The sequence below is a fragment of the Malurus melanocephalus genome, unplaced genomic scaffold (genome assembly GCF_030028575.1).
Source record: "Malurus melanocephalus ecotype Western Australia unplaced genomic scaffold, MMel_1.1 scaffold_151, whole genome shotgun sequence".
Taxonomy (NCBI): Eukaryota; Metazoa; Chordata; class Aves; order Passeriformes; family Maluridae; genus Malurus; species Malurus melanocephalus.
Genome location: NW_026623383.1, coordinates 80137 through 102728, shown reverse-complemented (window position 1 = coordinate 102728; position 22592 = coordinate 80137). Strand labels below are relative to the sequence as shown.

General features: G+C 39.9%; 2 protein-coding genes across 4 annotated transcripts in view; one reads left to right on the top strand and one right to left on the bottom strand.

The window, feature by feature from the left end:
• Positions 1–5373: 5373 nt before the first annotated feature.
• LOC130576761 (toll-like receptor 1) lies at positions 5374–13244 on the bottom strand. Of its 2 annotated transcripts, none has more exons than XM_057371648.1 (2): positions 12131–13244; positions 5374–7432 (listed from the first exon to the last, which is right to left on the bottom strand). In XM_057371648.1, exon 2 carries the CDS (start codon positions 7367–7369, stop codon positions 5402–5404), a length of 1968 nt encoding a protein of 655 aa, XP_057227631.1. In that variant the 5' UTR covers positions 7370–7432; positions 12131–13244; the 3' UTR covers positions 5374–5401. The 2 variants fall into 2 exon arrangements, with proteins under 2 accessions (XP_057227631.1, XP_057227632.1); XM_057371649.1 differs by having other exon boundaries at positions 9909–12505.
• FAM114A1 (family with sequence similarity 114 member A1) overlaps positions 13233–22592 on the top strand; it is a 32928-nt gene continuing 23568 nt past the window's right edge. The window contains exons 1-3 of one of the 2 annotated variants that reach the window (XM_057371651.1): positions 13233–13297; positions 15548–15897; positions 16683–16770. In XM_057371651.1, coding sequence (XP_057227634.1) covers positions 15556–15897; positions 16683–16770 — 430 coding nt within the window. In that variant the 5' untranslated portion in view covers positions 13233–13297; positions 15548–15555. The remainder of the gene's footprint in view (positions 13298–15547; positions 15898–16682; positions 16771–22592) is intronic. The other variant, XM_057371650.1, reaches the window with a different exon arrangement.

Below are 22592 nucleotides of genomic sequence, written 5' to 3'. Positions count from 1 at the left end.
CAAACAGAGTAATTAATGTAGCACACTGATGGATGACAAAAGTTTATATCTCAAAAGCTAGTAACCAGGGCGAATTGGCACAGTTAAAAACCTTTATAGGTCAATCATCTTTACAYTAGAATGGCTATCAAGGATACTTCACATTGTAGATTCCTCCAAAAAATTATTAAAAATTAACAGAGAMTATTCCCTATGAGAAGAAAACTGTAATAAAGCCACAAAGAATATGACAATATAGGGCAATCTGGGGCTGAACAAATCCAATAAAGCAGCCATTCAGTTAGCATTGTGAACAATGACATGAACCCAGGAGAAAATCAACAGCGCAGAGAATGGGTGTGGTGCAAATGCAGATGTAAACAACTGTTCCTTTTAGGGCGAGGATAGAGGTAATTTTAACACAGCTGGTACAAGGCTGTGCTTTGCTTTCAGTATGAGGACAATGTTGTTAACACACTGATGTTTTAGCTGTTCCTGGGTACTGCTTTCTCTCAGTCTAGGAGTTCACAGTTTCACGTGCTCTATCAGTGAGGAGGTGCGCAAGAAGGCAGGAGGGAGTGTGGCCAGGCCAGCTGACCCGAACTGGCCCAAGGGATATTCCATATCATAGAACATCAAGGTCAGTATATAAACGGGAGGAGAAGCTGGCCAAGAGGGCTGATCACTGCTCAGGGATGGGCTAGGCATCTGTCAGCATAGGATGAGCAATTGTATTGTTCATCAAATGTTTCTCTTGCATTTTGTGCCTCTTTCTCTAATTTTCATCATCATCATCACCATTATTATTATTACTACTACTACTACTACTACTAAATTGTACTTTGCTTCAATTCTTAAATTGCTCTTACCTCAGCCTACAAAATTTACTTTTTTCTGGCTCTCCTCTCCATTGGGGGTGGGGGATGGTGGGGAAGTGAGTGAGCAGCTATGTGGTACTTAGTAATGGGCTGGGGTTAAACCATGACAATAACCAAAATCAAAGCTCACTGCTATAAGGCTACAGACTAATATAACTGCTAAAGAAGATGAAAAGCATGAAACTATTCTAGATAGCTACATTCTATCTACATTTCAAGCTAGCATTAGATTCTCTTAAAGCTATTCTCTAGCAATTACATTTTCAATTTTGTAAAAAATTTAATCTTGTGCTTTTCTGGAAGAAAACCTACATTTTTCATTTTGAGATTGATTACTGAACTGAACTGAACTTATTCTGTTTTCCTTAGTGCAGAGGATTGAGTAATACACTACAGAAAACTCTGGGACATTTGTGACCCAAAACAAGACCAAGGATCATGAATGTTTCTCACTAAGCAGCAAGAGTGTTTGCCAGCTGCTACTGTCTTGACTTCAAGTCAAAAGGGACGCTCCTATTGCTAAGCATTAACCCATGAAACTGAATACCCTAAGGCACTTGTTGACAGAGTGATGATACCACAATTAAGCAAAACAGTGGCAGCTTTACTTCCAATGTAATTAATGAAAAAACTTTGCTACATGGATAAAATCAAATACACCATTTGCTTCCATCAGAACTGACTCCAGTGCACATACAGCTATTAAAAGCACCCTTTGGTTGTAGTATGTTTAATTTTCTGACCACTCTTCTTTGTAAGACTTTAAAATAAATTCAAATAAACAGTTTGCCATAAAGACAAATTTGCAATTAGTTAAAATAAACTGATACTCCTGAATACCTTTGTTAAACCATTAGGAACTTTAAATGATTTATTGTTACTAATCAATTCAAGGAAGTTTTGCTTGGGACTAGTTTCACTTTACTGATTCAGTCATTTTTCATGATAGGCAAAAATTAAAAGCAATGTATTTCTGTTCATGCACCTTGAAACATACCAGCTGCATACCATCCTTTCCATAGTCAACTCACATGCGTTCATGCAGATACTTTGTTCCATCTGAATTTTATATTGTTGGGGGGGTTGCAGCTTGTTTTATCAATGTTCACAAAAAGACATTTCACATTTCTGCCTGTGTATCATCATTATTTACCCGAAGAGAAACCACAACTACACTTGGCCAGGTATCAAAAATTTTTCCAGACCGGCATCATCCCAAAAGTGTGAAGAATCTCTCTGATGAGAACTGCAGAAGGGAACTTACATGGGACTAAAAGCATAGTCACAGCTGGTGGACTCTACAAAGCACTCAATTAAAGGTTTACAAAGGGGGTTTGGGTCACATCAAGGGCTTTAGTTCAACTGCAATTCTCATTGTCCCTGTGTGTCAAGTAGGTGAAGCAAAAACTAAATGCCACTACAAGTCAAAGTGAGCAGAGACTGTATCATATTGATGCTCAAGCCTGTTTTGCTTCAGTATGAAAAGATACAAGGACCAAAGCTGTGGAAATCAAACTGGTAACCCAGAGCCACCTTGCAGAACACACAACTCTCTCACTTACTGCTTATAAATACTGCTGTCTTGACAGTGACTACAAATTAGCATTATAGTCAATCTCAGCAAATATTTCCAAAAAAAAAAACCATACAAACCAAAGCCCTGAGTAAAACATAGGTTTCATAGAGATTTTGAACCTTTTCCTCAGCAGAATCTCCCACAGAGTCCCATTATTTTCCCTTGAGTGCCTTTACTTGCTCTAACCCTCTGCCGCTGAACTTCAATGAAGACACTTTGAAAGCTAAAAGAGAGCTGAGCTCTTAGCAGGGCAACTCACATTCTGTCAAGTCTCCCATCTGTCATAGTTCAGTTTCCTTTAGACTACATACTACTTAAATACATATAAAAGCATTTACACTTTTACACTTTCATTTCATTCTGCACATTTTTTAGATTTTGGAGGGTGTTTAACTCCTGTGTTATCAGTTTTGCATGTTCATATTTTTATGTATGTAAAAATAGCATTCCTGCTAGTCACCAAGATGACTAGTCGAATGCCAGGAACCTGCTCTGATACAGTATCTGAGATCAGAACACATTTGCACACTCCCTTTCCCAGATAACTGGAGTGCAGTAGCAGTTACAGATTTCAGTGCAGTACCAACTGCAGGCACACATCACCAGGCTGCCCAGAAAAGGTTAGTCACTCTGCAAAATCTGCAGATAAAGTGGCTGATTTGCTGTGAGACTACACATGGCCCCATGTACAGGAAAAATTTCTTCATGGACTAAAACTGGTTTTATAGAAAGGGTTGAGAGTATGACAGAGGCTGAGATAATTGCTGGAAATATTCTAATATCACCTGAAAAACTCATCCTCTCTTGTGGAATCAGAGAAACTAGCTGTAATAATTCATTGCACTTTTAGCTGTTTTATCAATTATTTGACACACATCATGGCAAAAAGGACCAGGCTTCTGGTTCCAAAGTACAAGTTTTAATTGATGCCCATGCTCATTAAAAGCCACCCTTTCAATTTATTTGCTCAAGGATTTTGGAATCCAGAAATCTGCATCACCAGAGAACTGTAATTATATACTTCTGCTTATCACAACATCCCTGAGGTCACACAGCTCCAARTTCTTTCCAAAGTGGCAAGCAAACCTTGTTTGCCTTGCTAAAACCTTCCACTCCTTAATTTCGGGTAATGGCCATGTGCTCCCACATGAGTAACAGGAAGTGTTCCTGGTGCACTCTCTGTCTTGCAGATGTTTCTCTGTCCCCCAGCCACAGAAGAAGCCAGATGAGTTCTTAAGGTTACACACAACAGGGGATTTTAACTGTAGTACAGAGGTTTCAAGGGTTACTGGACTAAAACTCTGAGGCTTTTGAACAGAATTTTCAAGCAAGACACTACATAATTCATCTGGCCTTGGTTGTGAGAAAGGGGTAGGCAAACAAAGCTAAATCTGAGCATCTGCAGTTTTCTAAGGGTTAAATGAGTCATACACTGAAGCAGTAGTTGGAGGGGAAGGAGGAAGCAGAGAAAACATTTGTTTCCTGAATTAAATGTCTGCAATTTGGTAACAGGTGCATTACATTAAATTTGAGGCTAAGTCAGATGAGAGAGCTAAAGGTGTTAAAGTTGACCTTTCCTCTATAGGTCACAGTCACTCATTTTAAGGTTTCAGGTCAAGAAATCTCAGCCTACTTAGACCTCAGGCAAAGCAACCTTTTGCTAATAATGGAAGACAAGAATAAGACAAAATGCAAACATTCTACACTACATGAGGATTTCATCCTAACATCCCTTCTCTCATTTTTATGCTGAAACACATCCTTGAATCTGAAACAGATTCTTGAATCTAGGTCTGGTATTTCAAACAATCTTCCCTTGTTGGGGCAATGAGGAAGTTTGCTGTCATCATCTTTAGCAGTTATGAATGTTTGTCTGAGCCCAGCCACGCTTCCTTGAAGCCAAACAGCATAAGTACAGACAGAGTGGTCTGCTATATTTCCATAAAGGAAAACAAATACTGCAAATGTAGTTTGTTTTTCTAACTCAGGAAATAAAGTCTTACCTGCTTTCCCAAGACCTGGCTTGGGAATTTTTTCAGGCTCTGACTGGCTATTGACTTTCTGATCACAAGTCATAGCTGTGGTAAAAGAGATACTTTTCCAGCTAAAAAGGACAGATTATTTTAATAATAAGCATAAAGTAAATACAGATGAGAAGAAAAAAAAAAGTAGAAATCTGGGGAGGAAAAAAGCATAATTTAGGGATGACAGGAGGTTCTCAAAACATAGACATTATGATGAAGGCAGTTCTGTTACTGCAGATACCCTCCCACTCCCTCGGGACAGGGTACTTCTCTGGATCAAAATGGTACCAGAACTCTGTGGGTATTAGAACTCTGAATGTCAATTCACTGCTTCTCCCAATGCCAAGCTATGAGCCCCAAAAAGTGAAGTAGCTCAACTCTTTTTTTYCCCCTTTTCTTAAGAAAAAATGCCAAAAGCTTTCTTCCTTGCTCAGTCCTTGTTTTTGGCAAGTTCACAAAGTTCTGCATCTGGGTCCTATCCTTTTAATCTTCACCAAATCTGAGCAAAGACTATTTTGGAACCATTTTGAGCCCTGGACTTCAGGTGTCTTCTCAGGATGCCTAATTTTCTTTCATGCAAAATAATTTTAGCAAAAGATATCCTTTGACAAAGCTGTCTAAATTTCATGATTAAAGCAGCTCTGCAAACTATCCAGCAGTTCAAGCGTTCTTCCAAATGACTATACAAACTATTTCAGATTTAATTCTGAGAAAAACTCATTGCAATATTTCAAGTCGTATTTCAAAATCCACATTCAAATTAATTTGCAGTTTGCTATCTCAAGATATTTATAATAAGGTCAACTGAATTTTGACTACAGTTAGGAGGCAACACAGACAACTAGTTAGAAGACTATGTAACAAAAAGTTAAACACACTGACAATGACTAAAAATCATATTTATTGCCTCACTAAAAAAAAAAAAAAAATCAGAAGAAATTCCATTAGAAAGAATCTGTTTCCCCACACCTGTTTTCATCAGCTGTTGGCAGGTTAACGCTGATGGCTGCCCTCAGGTTAGCCCAGAACAGGGCACGCTTGCTCCTCTCCTTCGGCCACTCCAGGTAGGTGCGCTTTGCCATGAGAGCCTTCAGCTTGTGATACCTGGCAGGGATAACGTACGGAGGGATTGGCTCCAGCAAGATGAGAATTAAGCTGTTGGAAGTCTCACTGAATAACTTGTGATGGGCAAAGTACAGCTCATAGTGACACCACTCACTCTGCACAAAGTTGGGAGACAACACAAAGATCGACTTGTAGCTCTTCTCAATGCAGTTAATGATGTTCTCCACAATGCTCTTGCCAGGAATAAAGTTCCTCTCGTGCTGGCACAGCTGTATGCAGCTCTCCCCCTTCTCCAGGTTCGGGATCAGCTCGTTCTTCACCCACACCGAATCGYGCTCGCTGTAGGAAATGAACGCGTGGAACTGCAGAGCGGTGCCCTCCTCTCCGGCGGGGCTGTGCCAAGCTCTGCGCTTGGTCTGCGTCCACTGCCACATCATCCGCACGTACCACGGCACGTCCAGGTAGATGCACAGAAASGCCACCACGGCCACCAGCACCAGCGTCAGCAGCAGAGCCGTCACCAGCAGCAGCGTCGTGTTGCAAGCCAGTTGGCTCAGGTGGAAGTCCTTGAGCTCCGTTCCTCGCAAGCCTTCCGGGTACTCGCACACGTACGCCGCCGGCCAGCCAAACAGCCTCCCCCCTGACCGCCTCTCCAGCCGGATAAAGTCCTGCAGCTCACAGGAACACTTGAAYGGGTTGTGCCCGGCCTGCAGCTCCCTGACCCTTGGGCAGCTCTGGAAGAAGTGGGCAGACGGGCTCAGGATCGAGTTCATCTCCACGTTCAGGAGCTGCAGGGACGGAAAGCCACCGCATCCCGGCAGGTCAGCCAGCCTGTTCGACGCCAGGTGCAGCTCTTCCAAGGACTTCAGCTCCGCCACCCCCCTGGGGACATTGCTGATCTGATTGTTCCGTAGGCTGAGTTTTTTGATGTTGACTGGCAAGCACTCAAACACAGCATCCACCAACTGATTTGAGGACAGGTCCAGCTCTGTCAGAGACTCAGCCCACTGGCACTGCACATCAGCTCCATCATGGCGCAGCAGATTGTTGCTCATGTCCAGGTATTTCAGTGATTTCATAGGGCTGGTCATGAAGCTTACCTTGAGAAGGCTCTCAAATTTATTCTTCTGCAAGATTAATGTCTCCAGCTGAGGTAGATTGTCACAATTTTGAAAAAGAAAATCTGTTAAATCATTCTTAAAAAAATTTAGGTATCTAAAGGGACTCCTAGATGAAGGACAAAGCATATGAATCATCTCTGAATCAGCTATTGTCATGTATGCAATATTCATATCTGCAAATATTCTATATAGATCATCCTGTGTGAAGTACATGTCTGTGATTAAAATTTTGCTCACTGTCAATGCTTTCATAGAGGTACCTGAATAGTCAAAGTCATATCTGTCAACCTCTGACAATTGCGTTACATTGTTAATATTGAAGTATTCAATGGATGAGTGCCATACAGTCTGAAAAATTTCCATAAGAGCATTCCATTCCACTGACACATTTGTCAGTGTCAGATTTTGTAACCTGGATCCTTGTCTGAAATGAGATAATAAAGCTACCAATTTTTTTATATTTTCATCTGTGATTTCTGACAATGACAGGCTTTCTGTAGTATTTTTTATCACAACCCAATCAGAATTTGCTTTGGGCTGATGATTACTTGCATACAGGAGTGGAAGACTCTCGATTTTTTTGTTAGAACCATCTTCTGGAAAATTGTTAGAAACAAATGGAAGGAGTTCCTCTTCCAAAGACAGGCTGACACAGTTCCAAACAGTTAATGCAAACAAACACTTGCAAAGAAAAAAGTTTCTGAGAAAGATCATAATTTGTGTCATACTGCTTTCTGATTCCTTGGAGATGCTCAATACTTTTCTCAACTGTCCATCTTTGTTCTAATCCTGTTGGAAAACAAAACAAAAAAAAAAAAAAAAAAAAAAAAAAAAAAACAAAAGCAAAAATCAGATAGAGATTTTTTTTTTTTTTAAGGTTCCAATTTCTCATTTCTCCTTTTGAGTCAAAAAGCAATGAAGGTACCTGCAATCATTCAGGAGGGACATTCYTTATGAACAGAACATCACTGAAATTTTATTTGGTAAATATGGTGTATTTAACATATAATGAGTCCATTTTTCACAAAAGGTCTAATTTTATAGGTGTCTAAAATTTGCTGCTTACTGACAGAATTACTGCAGTGATTCAGTGTGTTATGAAGGTTTCCCACAATTGTGTAATACACTTTGATTAGAAGGTACAATAATAGAGTKCAGCACAGTCATCCTCTCCTCAGATTATCTCTTAAGGGATTTGAACTACATTCAGAGACATAATTTAAAAATGAACTTTTTACTATAATACGTGGACTGGAACATACAATGGATATTCAAGAGCCTGAATCAAAAGCTGCATTTCCTTAGGTAGCTGAGATTGGATCATCAGTGCTGCTTTTAACTGGGGAAACGGGGGTAAGGGTAGAATGTTCTATATTTATGCCTTGTGAAAGTTCACAGGAGAGTTCACTTCTAGTCTGAGCTTCAGCATTTCCTGAATTTAGACTCAAAGTGACACAGACAACACCAGACATACACTAGGAATATTTGCATGCTACACGAAAATATATCAGTTGTAGAACCTCTGTATACAAAATCCAGCTCACCTCTAAGGAYACTGACCTCAAACACCACTGTTGTGAAAGAGAGCTTTATTTAAACATACTTCAAAGGAAAAAAAAGTGTCTTTGCTTTAGTTTTCCCTAACAGAGGTAACTTTTTCTGTCTGAATATAAGAATTCAGGGTAGCCAACCTCCCTTTGTTTGAGTCAGCCATTCTGACTCCTTTTAGATATTGCATAAATCCATTATACCACTCCTCTAAAAGAGGRACTGGTAAGAACTTGGTTAACACTTTTACATGTGTAAATCTTTAATTTRAGTTGTTTTTCATATTTCTGGAATATCTTTTTATTTCTAATTCTTTCCCCTACTCCCCCATTAATTTTAAATCATAGTTGTTGCCTGAAACAAGTGCCTGTTGCACTTTCCATAGTGCTTATTAATGACTGTACTGGTCTTGAACTTTCTCTTGATACTGAAGTGGCTAAATAGTGAGTTTATATTTYTAATGACTCTACAATGAGACAGTAGCTGTCACCCGTTGGACTGATTTACAGCTTCCAAGACTACATTCACTGCACCRTTAACCATTTCCCAAGCTATCTCAGAATTACTGAGTGCAAAATACACATTACACTTGATCTAACAATTAAAAAAAATAAGGCCATTGAGTTATTTTGCAAAGAATGCATGAAACTAAGCTTGGAAATTAACTAGAAATAGTGGAGTAATAWGGCAAAACTTTTCCAGCCTTTTCCCATATTTTCATTTGCACAAGTTATATGCATCACAGCCCTCAAAAGGCATTTGGGCACCCTCAGTCTCTTCTGAGAAAAGATTGTTTGGGCAACTCTACTAATGTGTTCATAATTAAACAAAACATGTAGTTTCAAGAGAACTCTGAAAAAAAAATCTACTTTCAAATCATTATTCCTTCTTGGGATAAAATTTCAGCAATATCCATGGACTAGATGAAAAAGAMTATGATTCTTCCACTTGTGTTTTATTTTCTTTCTCATTCTCATACATATCCTAGTATTCAAATTATTTATGAGTACCTTCAATCTTTCTTTAGAATATCCTATGAAACAACAAAAGTAAAAACTTTCATAATATACAACCTGTGATTTGGGTGCTAATAGTGTAGAAATTATTTGTTATAATCATATCCCTTTTAATTCAAAAGTGTCCTCATGTCTTCAAACTTGATAAAAAGAGCTTAATCAAGAAAAGCAATCCAGGAGAGCAAGCATGCCAAGAGCATAGCAAGGAAGTGTCCTGTTCTTTAAAGAGTGAGAGTTAAATACTGAGGTTTTAAGAGTTTTTCCAATATAAAATTGGTGTAAACTGGCTAAACTTTCATATACAGAATATATTTAGCTATAAGAGTTCACTATGAAGGCATGTACCTCACAAGTAATCAGCATAGCACAAAACTCTAGCGTTACAAAGATGCCTTTCACAAGAATAACTTTCACAAGTTAGACCCGTTCCTGAACTGTAGAAAAACAAYTGCCACTAAATCACTCGACCTCCCTTAACTAGGGGTGTAATGCTAATAAAAAGAGACTGCTACTTGGACAGTTCCTTTGAAGCAATGTTCCGAACACAAGCAACTTTACCATCGTTGCTTACCCATACACTTGAAAGAACTTTGTACACTTGCTATGGAAAAAAAAGGCTCATTGGCAAATAAGAAGGAGAATAGAAAACAATTCTAGTGAACTAGCAACAGCATAAAGCAAAAAAGGTAAAATTTTCTCACCAGAAATCCCTGCTCTCCAGAAAACGTATTCAGGAAAAATATAYCTTCCCATAACTCTATCCTATTGCGTAACAATACTTAGGAACGCCCAAATGTTTATATTAATGTTTGTGCCATCTACCGACAGCTTGTGAAATGGCATTTGCTTTTCTCCAGATGTATTTTCCACGTACAACATTACTGTAATATCCCCACTATTATATTATTATTGAACTTTTTTCTTTTATGCTTTGCATTATATTAAACAGGAGAAAAATGAATCTTCTTACCAACTTTCTATCTTCATCAAATTAATATGAAAATAAGTACTTCTTTTGAACAAACTTTACACTGAAATTCAAACATCTTCCTCTCGGAACTTAATAATGATCTAAGTCTACATGCATTACTGTAATATTTTTGTCCATTTTGCTATACCAATATAATTGTCAGGTTCTTATCAAGGCTGGTTTATAAAAGTGTCGTTTGTCTCAATTTAATTTCCATTTAACAGAAATGGAAAAATAATCTCTCCGGCTCCAGCAGTGTTGTGGTTGGGTTAAACAGTGACCATGGAAACAGTGAGTGGGGTTTGGTTTGTTGTTTTTTTTTAAATTAAAGCAGAGCAGTGACTTTGGTACTGAATGCCCAAACTTAGGGTTAATGTCATGGCAAACACATAAACCAGTCTCTCTTTATTTCTGTATAATGTTGGTCAGAAATTCCACTATAGCTGAGATCTAAATACAGAACTGCCACAATACAAGCTACCTTTCTGGGTTAGCATACCAAAACACATGCATGATTTAACATTTCAATGATTCAGGAAGCAGAAGAAATAATCTAAAAAATTACTTTTTCACTTTAAGGCTTATTCGGTAGACCTCAGCCACATGTGAAAAGAGGTCATCCAAAAATTAAGTGGAAAGACAGGACAGGTAGTAAGCAAYAGAATATGGAAAATTGTCTGCTTATAACGCTAATGAATCTTATAGATTATAAGATATCTTACAGATTTTATGGTTCATTCTCCATTTCTGTCAATTCATACCAGACTATTCACAGCTGATTTCCAAATGACATAATAATGTTACATACAAACCTCACCATTGCCTGCTCTTAGCTGCAAAGATTTTGCTATCCATCCTTAGGGTGAGATAAAATCCTAAGGTAATCCTAAAACCGTGCTTCTCCCAAATATTCATTCCTGTTTCATAATGTAACAGCTGAGCTGCCTGAATACAGCCTACAAATTCTGAATACAGAACCAGATGTACAATTGGTACCGTGTAATAACTGCTGTAAGGTGGGGACTCTCTTTCCAGAGGATCTCTTCAATTCAGGTGGCCTTTGGCATTGTTTGAATGCCTATATACTACAAAGACAATGAACCACACGTTAAACAGCAAAATAAGCATATTACCATCAGTTGCATACCATTAGCCCTTCAGATTCACCACTCAGATTTACCAGTGGAAATGATTCATACAGTCCATGAATGTCATGCATACTTCCATGTTCTGTTAAAATTAGCCAAATGTCTTTCCATTTTTATATGTATTAATCTATTTATTAAAAGGCAGGTATCTTTTCTGAAACCCATTAGAAAGATGATGACAGAGTAATAACAAACATCAGTGAAATCTGAGATGAGTGGAAGTGTTCAATCTCTAGCATGTATTTATTCCAAAACCATTGGCAGTATTCCCATAGTGAGACAATAAAAGTGAAATTAATTTCTGAAAATCAAAAGAGAAAAAACCTAGAAAATGCAAGTGTTAAATTCAAAAAAGTAGTTTAGGAACTTACAAAATGTATACATCCTTCTCCCCAAACAGACACATGCACATTCATGTATACACAATGCTAATTTCACCATGAAGTAATAACTTTGGGTTACAACAGTGATTAACAATGTATTGCAGTTCTGTAACATGCACGGTTATGTACAGAAACTGCAAAACTGACAGTGCAAGATGCACATTACAGTCAAAATTATCATCTGTCATGGGTTAAACAATCTCCAGCTACCAGGATTCCTACTAAAACCCTGCTCTTATTTGTCCACAAGCTCCACTGAAAAGCAGAGGGAAATCCCTAGGACCCCTCTAGATTTCATTTTCAATAAATGTATCTAACATCAATAAATTAACCAGTATTCCCTGACACTTAATTTCACACTGAAAGACCTTCAAAAGGAACTACTATGTAGGGATACAAACATTTGTTCTGCTACCACCTACCTTAATGAGAAACTTCAGACACTTTTGCCAGATAAATGTTAAGTCACATAGTACGATCCGTATTTGTGAAGCACACTTCTAAGAACTGGGGCTTTATTCTGCGACCTCTTGGAGTAGCTCCCTTTAGTGATAGTTTGCCTCCTGCAGCAAAAGTAATTTCTTTCTTTGGCAGACTAGTGACAGAAATTATGCTTTGACGAATGGTGGAAATGCCTTTTMCCACTGCAAAGGGCATACTTCCCCTTAAAATGAGGTGGCAAAAAAGAGGAATGGGTATGAGGAATTACACAGAAACGAGAACTACAGGGTGTTGGGAACAGCCTACAAACCCATTGCACAACCGAGTGTTTCACCAACTGACTGGAAATGTGTGCGCGMACCGCCGGCTTCTGTCAGGTGCGTTTCCTGTAACACAGCGATAATGAAGGCGCAGAGCGGTATCGGAAAAGTCACATCGCGGTTATTTAATTCCACAAACCCGGGGGTCACTAAGTGTACATTCTGAGGAAGGATCAGACTTTGTAAAAAGAAAATAACAGATTTKCATGCCAGCTCAGCAACTAAGTTCATTTAGACTTTTCCTGTCAGAGGGTGGCTGAGCACTGGAACACGCTCCCCAGGGAAGAAGCAACAGCACCAAGCCAAGTCCGAGTCCACGAAGCGTTTGGAGACAACGCTCTCAGGCACGTGGTGTGATTCTTTTGGGGTGTCCTGCACAGGGACAGGAGTTGGACTCGTCGATCCTTCCAACTCAGCACATTCCATGATTCCATGAAAAGTACCCTTTTCTGTCCCAGCGCGGACGCGGAGGGTKCCGCCGGTCCCGAGGGAAGCGCTGCTGCAGCCGCGTCCAGCGAGGCGTCCCGCCCGGCCCTTCACGGCCCCCGACCCGCGCTGAGGCCGTGAGGGGCAGGAATGGCGGCCGGGGCGGCTCCCCACGCTGGGTCAGCGCAGCCTGGAGCCCGGGGCGGCTTGGCCCATTCGTAACAAGCGGCCGGCGCAGCCAGCCGGAAGCAGAGCCGGGGACAAAGGCAGCCCTCCCTCCTCCCTGGGGCCGGCCGTCCTGGGCTGCCCGGCCCGCTCTGCCTCCTCCCCCCGCCGCTGCCGACGTGGCGGGGCGGGGAAGGGAAGGAGCCGGGGGCGCGCCGGCCGGGGCACTGCTGAGCGGTAAGGAGCGCGGCGATTTCTGCTTTTTCTGCCGCTTTTGACACCGGCTTCACCACACGGCTCTGTCCCAGAGGGGAATTTCGAAAAGGGGAAAAGAAATAAAAGGGGGAAGTTGTGACCGCTGCGGGSTTGCGGGAGCGGCGCCCCGGCTGCTCCTGCCCTGCCTGGGGCAGAGAGCAGAGGGCAGAGAGGCAGGGGGAGCTGCCACAGGGGTTCGTCCGCGTTCGCCGTGCCCACAGCATGCCGTGGAGGAGAAGCGACAGCGGGCGTCGAACGAGAGGGGAGCGCGGTGCCATCGCCAAAAGAGTTATTCTTCTCTCCCGCTCGGGGACGGTGMTTCGTGCCCGAAGGCGTCCGGCGGCGGCTGGGCTTTGCTACCGRGGCGAGATGGAACTCCTCAGGTGGATGCTCGGCAGGTGCCGCCAGCGCCGGCCCCCTGGGCGCGGCTGGTCCGTGCGGGCCGGGCACTCCCCTGCCACCGGTCCCGGGCTGGCCTTAGCATCTCCCTCACGAACTCCCCGTAGAGTAATTCCCTTTGGGCGGAGCTGCCCGAGTTGATTTGGATCAGGATAGAGTCACGGACCAGAGGTTGAATGACGCTGACCCCGGTGCAGCCCGGCTCGTGTGTTCTKACAGACGCGGTAATTTGCTGTTGCGTGCTGTGCTCCTGTTAAGGAAGGTTCAACAGATAACTGCAGGGGCCGTGGCCGAGTGGTACCCAAAGATGACCCAGTACTGCAAAAATCCATGCGCCTATCTCTGTGTGATCCTTTAAAAAGTGCTGGGCTTACTCTGAGGTAATGCCCATACAAAATTATGAAGTACGTGTGTACAGGTTTTACAGGTTTTGGTAGAGGACCCTCCTGTCTGACGATGGAATTTGGTTTACATTTTCTTTAGGTGATGCTGCCTATCACACAATGGCTACTGTTAAACAGTAGCAATATTTCCCTACACTAAAGCATTTTTTAATATTTGCTGTATTTTTAATGGAAAACTGTCAAATGCAAAGTTTCTGAGTTGTGAATGCATACTTTCTAAGGACAATTAAGGTATCCTTAGAAATTAAGCTACAGATATATACAGTTTTATAGACTTTAATAAAATATWTTAATTTAAATACATGCTTCTCAGGCAAATTTCTCCTAAATCCCAGTTATATTTTGCTTTTTGWCTTTTTTCTCCCCTGTTCTTCAGTCTCTCATAGAACCTCCATTCCTCCTGACAGTTGCAAACCTTTGAGGCATATTTAAGTAGTATCAGAGTCAATGAAAAGACAACGTCTGCAGAGAGGACTGTATGAGTTTATTTTATGGCATGCAACTCAGTGCATAGTGAGGAGTCTGCAAGCTCTCTGTCAAGGATTGTCTTTTGAGTGCCAAGTATAGCGTTGTTACCAACGAATAAGTGTTAGTAACCATGGAAAAGTAGTCCTTTTGGACTCTGACAGTGCCACTCCTTACTCAGGAGCTTGCTCTGCATTTCTTTGCCTTCGTGAATCCTCAGCCTGATGACTACACAGTGGTAGAAAATAGCTTCAAAGTTACATTGGAAGATAAGGAATAAAATTTCTTAACTTACCACAAGAAAAATCAATAACTGTACCTCATACAAGTTTACCTTGGCTTTAAAATTGATGTTTAATCACACAGCTGGAATTTTAGGAGCAAGCCTTTGAGACAGGTGATACAGAAACAGTGTGAGCAATGACTCTCTATGAAACGGCTCTAGGGACCATGGCCTGTCATGTTCACAAATTATGCCCCTTCTCCAGCACATAAATATCCCCACAGTTTTAGTCACAGGTGTTATCCTCCCCTCCATCAGTCAGCAGGCTGTAGGTGTATGTGGCAGTGATGAAAGGGAGAGCAAGAGCTGCTTGTCTATTGCAACTCAGATTATTCTGTTCTGCAGTGGTCTTTTGTACACAGCTGATAGTGAATATAGAAATTAGCCATGTGGAAACTCTTACATTTGACTTCTCCAGACAAATGAATATCCTTTCTCCCTCACTAAACCATATTTTGGAAAACAGTAACACTGCTCTTCATACTTGAGTGGGATCCTGCAGCATGAATAGAGTATTTCCAGTATTATGCTGATACCAGCATGATGCATGTGCCTCAGGGCTCCATGCTTTAGGAGGTTTTAGATCAAGGCTGTTGTTTTCAACACTAGCGTATAGTAAACACTATTTTATAGTCGCTCAAATTTTAATGGAACCTAAAAGACTTTGTTTTCTGTATTCAGAACTGAAAATGTCTGAAGACATATCTGATGGGACCCTGTCTGAAGAAAAACCTGAAGTAATGGCAATGCCCAGCAATGAAGTATTGTCTCACGACTCTGTACCACACCTTGTAGAAGMTGATATCTTGCATGGGTCTTCACAAGATGAACATGGACAGGTCACTCAGAATGTCAGTAACAGACAGGAAGGAGACATATTAATTAATGAAAACCCTTTGACAGAAAAACCAGTTGAAAATATACCTTCCAGTGAAGAGACAGCTGAAGACTTGCCCACCGAGTGCATTGAAACTGTAAGCCTTGATGCAGAACCTGAATTGGAAGAAACACTGCATGAACAAAGCAGTCCAGTAAGTAACATTTTCTTTTCTGTAAAAGCCCTCCCCTCCCTGCATTGTAAGGACAGAATTTTGTATTTTGTGCATAACGTCTTTCACAAAAACCTAGGGAGTTACGGAAAACCTGTATAGGGATAAATGAAATTGCAACACCAAGGTTTTGAAAACTAGAAGTAGTTTAATTTTTCTTTGCCACTACGATATTAATTTGTCTTTTGAGTCTGGTTGTAATAAAACTTGCATTATGTAGAGATGATACGTTACTGGAGACTTTMTTGAGACAACAAGTTTTTAACATGATTTAAATACAGAATACTGATAATTGCTTAACACTACACATTAACGTAAAAGGTGTGCAACACCACTTCTGGCTGTGTTTTTATTGAACTCAGTTGTTAGGAGTTCCCTGTGCACATCTAGTGAATTACAAGTGAGGAGACTCTGGAAGAGAAGCCTCTAACTCTGGCTCCTGGTACAACCCAGGAAGGAGACAGGTTCCTGCCTCTCCCTAATATTAGCCTTAATAAACTTGTATAGCTTTATAGGATTGAGTGCCTAAAGAAGTATTAGGACCTCTGTAAAGACACCTCTGGAGTTTAAGGCACTTCCAGGAATAGGAGATGTGAACAATGCTTCATGTTCTGCTTTCTTGTGCGCAGAAGCTTGAACTCCATGTAATATCCAATCCATCATCATCTATTAAATGCCAGACTTTGTTGCCTGTTGGCTTCTTTGTTTCTTCCTGCCTTTCGAGAACAAGATTTTTAGACAGTGGAGTAATGTTTTTATTCTTATAGGCTGCAGACTCCTCAGCTAAAGCAAGTAGATGGGGAGCTTGGGGTACCTGGGGAAAGTCTCTTCTGTCATCAGCTTCTGCCACAGTGGGTAAGTGTTCAGTTGGTAAAGTGTGTGAAAATAATTAATAATTTTCATTGGCCACTAGATAGRTTAGTGTACCATCTTAAGAATTCATAGATGTTTTACCCTCATAAGCTTGGGAAGCATTCAAATTATGGACAAGGTGCTAGGCTTGTTTTTAAAGTCAATAAATTGCCTTGTGGTTTCTTCACAGAAAGGATCCACAATCCAATACAATTTCTGTCAGCCAAAGGTTTAAGGTTTCTCAAGTCATGCTTATGCACATTAGCGGTTTACTTGCCATGACTACTAACTACACAACATGAATTCCCTTCTCATCATTCCAGCTTTCATTGTCACCCAGTGAAACTGTCACACTAGATTTCAGACAGTAGAACAACATGTAYTAACACATGGACCCTAGGTACTCCCTGTCCCTATACTTATTTCCAATAGTATTTCAGTACAAAATGTCCTTGTGAAGACTTTACCTGAAACTTAATTAGTCCTCAGTGAAAACTCACAGGCAAAAAGCGAAGTCTGCAAATATGTAGTTACCATTAAGAAAAAAACCTATTACTACTCAGTTCTCATAAAGGATCCACAGAATATCTTTAAAAGRTGAATTAAAATTAATTGCTAGTTACTAAAAATAACAAGTTCAACAGAGATGTTAGTTTTATAATCCTATATAAGAMTCAATAATTATTCGCATCTGCTCTGTTCCCTGGACACTGAATTATTTTTGTCTGTTTCTCAGAGGAGGGAAGTTTCCTTGTTCTCTCTTTTTTTTTCCATCCAGTCATGAGTACGTAACTACATTTTCTTTCAGACGGTCCAGCCAATTAACTAGCCATTTCTAGTTACATTTGGAATGGGTTTCTAAGATGTGTTTGAATTTACATAARTGAAGGTTGTTGCTGAAAGGAGCAGGCCCACCTTTCCCCAGCATTGTATTTCTTCCTTCTCTTACACTCCCGGTAGCCCTGATGTAGTAGTGATGGGGGAGCTGATTTATGGGACTGATTTTGGAACGTACAGATGAAGTAAGAGCTAGATCTTGAGCTGGATCAGTTTTAAAATCCCTAACCTGGATTATCATTTGATCACCCAAATGCTACCAAATAGGAAAGGATGGGAATGCTCAGAACAATCGGATGTAGACAAGGGCACTCACCCATCTGTGCAACTGCAYACTTGTGTGCACAAGTGTTCTCAACTTTAATGTCAAAGTTTAGTGCTTCTCTTTCAGACTCTGAAAGAGGTGTCTCTGTGTCAAAAATATTTCCCATTTTTTTCCCCARTGCTATTAGGTCTGATAAAGGGTACAGCTTTCACAGATTTCCTAAAAGCTTTGCCTCGTACATTCTCAAACTATCATAACAAGAGCATTCTGAGAAGAATCTGGTTTTGTGTAATAACTAGCTGTTGATCTATTGGAATTGTAATGCTGCTGTATTTTGCAGCATTTTTATGGTTGCARCAATGAGTTTCTTGAAACAGAGCTCTCTCAGGCCATTCCATTTTTGCCTGTGAGATAACCATATTTACATTCTGTTTTGCTTTTGCAATAAATAGCATTCTATCCAATAGCCATTAGAGAGCTGCTTGTGAGTAATAAGATCATTTGTTACCAAACAGTTACTGGTGTWGTAGGCTTGCAGTGGCAATCTCACTTCAAGTCTCTTTTGCTTAGAGGTTTTAGCCTCTCTGAGCACTCAGTTTAGTGTCACCAAATGTATATATTTTCTGTAGCCATAGGTATTTTCTTGCCCAGCTGACATTGGCTTATATGAAAATAAGGAATGCTGTTGGAAAAAGTTTAGGAGACRAACAAGAGTGTGTGTTGCAGCCCTTCATATTTCCTAATAAGTAAACAAGACATATCTTTTTGCAGCTGTTGCTTTTGTCTGYGAAACGTGCTGCCAGCATTGTATCTGTGTGGATTTCTATGGACTTCTTCATGATGTGATGTCCTTTTTATATAGGCCTTATAACATCTTGGTTCATATACCAATAAAAATTGATGTGTAATTGATACTGGCTTGTTAACATACTGACTGTATCATCATCATAACTATCTTCACAGAGCATAATTATGTGAATGATTTTTGTTGTGTAGGCAGCCTGACTCGATAAGGTTGTGTGATGTCTATTTTGAATAGTTATATCATCGTCATGATTATRTATTTTTAGGATTATTATTGTCTAAAAATGAGCACAGTTGGAACAAGCCAAGTTGTCTTGGAAAAGGAGCATATGCATGCAGAAAAGAAAAAAGAAAATTTTGAAGTGATTGATTTTAATTCAACATCAGATTGGTTGCACTATGTCACACTGAAGACCCACCTACTATCTRGGTTCTGGCAGTAACTAAGAACATCTAGGAAAGCACCTTAAATCAGATGTTGTATATAAAGCAGCAGTTCTCTCTGTTTTCCTGTTTCCTGGAATAAGCAGCACAGACAGACTTCCCAACCCTGGGATCAGGGTAGGTTGAGTTTCCATGTTACTGTGTAATAGTTTTGAATCTAACTTCATGAATTTATTAAACAAAATAGACTTTTAATTAACAGAAACCAATAGTACATTCTTCCATGTTTCCTGAACCCAAGGGAACTTAGAACACCACATAGATAATCTTAGATTTGTTCYAGGAAATCAGTGTACCAGGTAATATTTCATATTCCTGATATAGAGGGCTTATTTCCWAGCTGTTTGTTATGAAAATTCATGCTTGATCCTGTGAAATACTTACTGTCTCACACTGCTGTGAACAAGATATGGGACTCTGTAGACCACATATCTGCTTCAGTATGATAATTCCTAGTGCAATACAGAAAAAAAAATTAAAGCTATTGGGAATTTCTGTAAACTTTCTTTTTATTATGAAATATTTATTATTCCACTTCAAGTTACTCCATTTGATATCTGAGCAGTTCAACCAATGCTTCATCTCCTATTCTACACCAGAAAATAGTTTTTTAATGGCYCAGTCCATTGTAAAGTTGGTATTCCTTCAGAGTAGCAAATGCTGTAAGTTAAACTTCTTTCTTGAAGTCAAGACACAGCAGAAATGCCTTCATTCTGTGATACTTCTTGCTTTGTCGTCATATTTGTGCAGCACTGCTGCTTGTCTGGTGAGATATGACMAATATTTACAATTCCTTATATTTTTCTTCAAAATCATACTTTGTAAAAATAGCAGAAACAGTCTGGGTGGACTAAATAACGTCTTGAAAGCTTAACCAAATACATTCTGCTTTCAACAAATAGTATCTTAGAACAGCCCAGGTTGGAAGGTACCTTGAAAAGTCATCTAGTCAAGGGTTTTGTGGGAAAGGTTTCATGCATCCAGATTAGCTTATCTAGCATGTTGTCCAGTCACATCTTGAAAACTTCCAGCAGTGGAGATTCTACCATATCCCTGGGTAGGTTGTTCCAGTGAATAATTCATCTTACTRTAATTAATTTTTCTTTCATTCCTACCCAAGTTAAAATGTTGTTCCAAGGATCTCAGTTTCATTATCCTTGAAACACTGATGGAAAGCTTGCAAATACATGAGCRTTTTTAATGCATGGCAGTAATTTGTTTAGCACACCTGATTTTAGTTCATGATAATAAGGCCGTTTCCGTATCATTTGTATCTCATCCCCATTTAAGTAGCTGCACRTACAGTCAGGGATTGTTTTGGTGGTAGTTTTATATTCTGAAAAAAATTGTCTGTTGCCTTTGAATTGATTCTGACATTATTTGGATCAAGGTCCCCGCAATAAGACAGATATGATACTCCTTCATACAACAGAATCTGTAATAACTGTGGATTAGTCACTGCCTGAACCGTGTTGGGGTCTTGACACTAGATGTCACACTAAGCAAACTATTGAATCAGCTTCATCAGGGAGGTGAAGAGATATCTTTTGTTTTTAAATGGTGCAAGAAATTTGGGTTCCCCCTCGTGGAACCACAGTGGTGCAGAACTACTGAAATAGTTGCTGGAATGATGGGATGGGAGAAGTAGATTTACTGTGATACGGGGGAACAACTTGTACTAATTATTACCATTTTATGTACATATTMTACTTTCTTTTGAATTTATTTTTYAGTAAATCAGCCATTGCACTATCCAGTCGTTTAGTAACAGTGTTGATAAAGCTGTCCTCCTAGAGRGGGTGACTATTGCAGCTAAGCCAATTAATGGCTAGTAGCCACTGACATGTATAGTCCCACACCTGTCTTTTCCTTGTACATTTCTTCCTTCTCCCTGTACCAGCACTCATGCGCTTCTGAGCCTCTTCTAATCAAGTTCAGGAAGCTCAACTGACATAAGAATAGCTCTACAAGAAAGAAAATTCCATTTTCTGCTTCTACAGTTCTTTGAATTGACTGAGACCAGTGTCAGAGCAACCTGAAGGGACAAGTATGGAACATGGGGAAGAGTAGAACCTCCCATACCTGCACTAAGAAGCCATTAGGTTAGCTCAGCTGTAACAGCAAACTCTTTATCCCCAGGGTTTATGAGAGGCAAGATATGTTTTCAGTTTGTACTGGTAGCTTGTGACTTGAGTTYTTAAAACAGCTTGTATGCTTGAAAGCTTGTCTCTTCAGTTTTTCTTCCAACTAATTTATGTGCTAGCTTAATGAAAGTGACTGCCTTCTCCTGCAAGCCTTGCCTTTATATGCTGGGGTGTTTTGAACAAGGTCTGGTATTAATAAGGTGCTGAAGATATAGTGCTCAATGAGCTGCATTTCCAAGTCAAGTCTGTTCTCTGAAGCACATGTATACATGTGCTTCACTCCATGTAAGTTTAAGGTGTTTTACCTTTAGGGCCATTGCTAAGACTAGCACCTGTCAATACCTTTACACAGTAAAAGCAATAAAAAAGTAACCCAGCTGTTTGATACACATGGTCCATGAAATTCATACCATAAGGCTGTGTAGTACATCTTTCTAATGTATTGTTCGTAAGTAATATTCTGCTATCTTGATTATTTTGTTCTTGTATATATTCCTCGTCTAGTTCCTTAACTATCACAATGGCACAGGAAAATGTCAGACACCCACAGGTCTCCCTCGTATGCTGAAAAGCACTTTTTGCACTCAGGATGACAACAAAAGGCCACTTGAGATGTCACTGTGTTCATGAGCTTGGATATTATTACACATACATATGTGTAATAATCAGCATTGTATAGCTAAAGTTGGTATCTGTGTAGAACAGAAATGCAAATGCTTCAGATAATGTGAAACTAAAGTATTCAAACATTGAGAATTTTTCTATTCTCTATAGATACTATTCTCCTATTGCAAAATAAAGTACAATATTAAAAAAAGAAGGGTGGGTGTTATGCTTGTGTTTTATATGATCATAAAAAGGATAATTAAACTCTTCAGAAGAGTTTTTACTTCACAAATTCACCTGATTAAGGGAAAGCCGCTTTGGGTTGAAATCACATTGTGGTCACAACTGTTTTGTAAATAACACTTTACAGCTGCTGTAGCAGCAAACTCCTTTTTCACAGTTCTTCCTTTTTCAGAATGCTGACTGCAAGTAATGAATGGGAGGAAATGTGGACATGGGAGCTGTCCCTTTTGGGGTGAACAGTCCCTTTTGCTTTCTTTATGTCTTTTAATAAGGTCTTATAGTCTAGAGGAGACTGAGAACCAGTAAAGTGGTGTAACAGTTTTTATGCTTATTGCTGTTATTGAAACCTTTTATGCTTGCAATAAGGAGATCTGAATCTCATTTACTAGCTTAATTGGAGTGATTCCTGATTTATAGGCTAGTTAGCATAGGTATTATAATTTAGCCTTGTTTGGTGGTTTTTTGTTGGGGTTTTTTTTTTG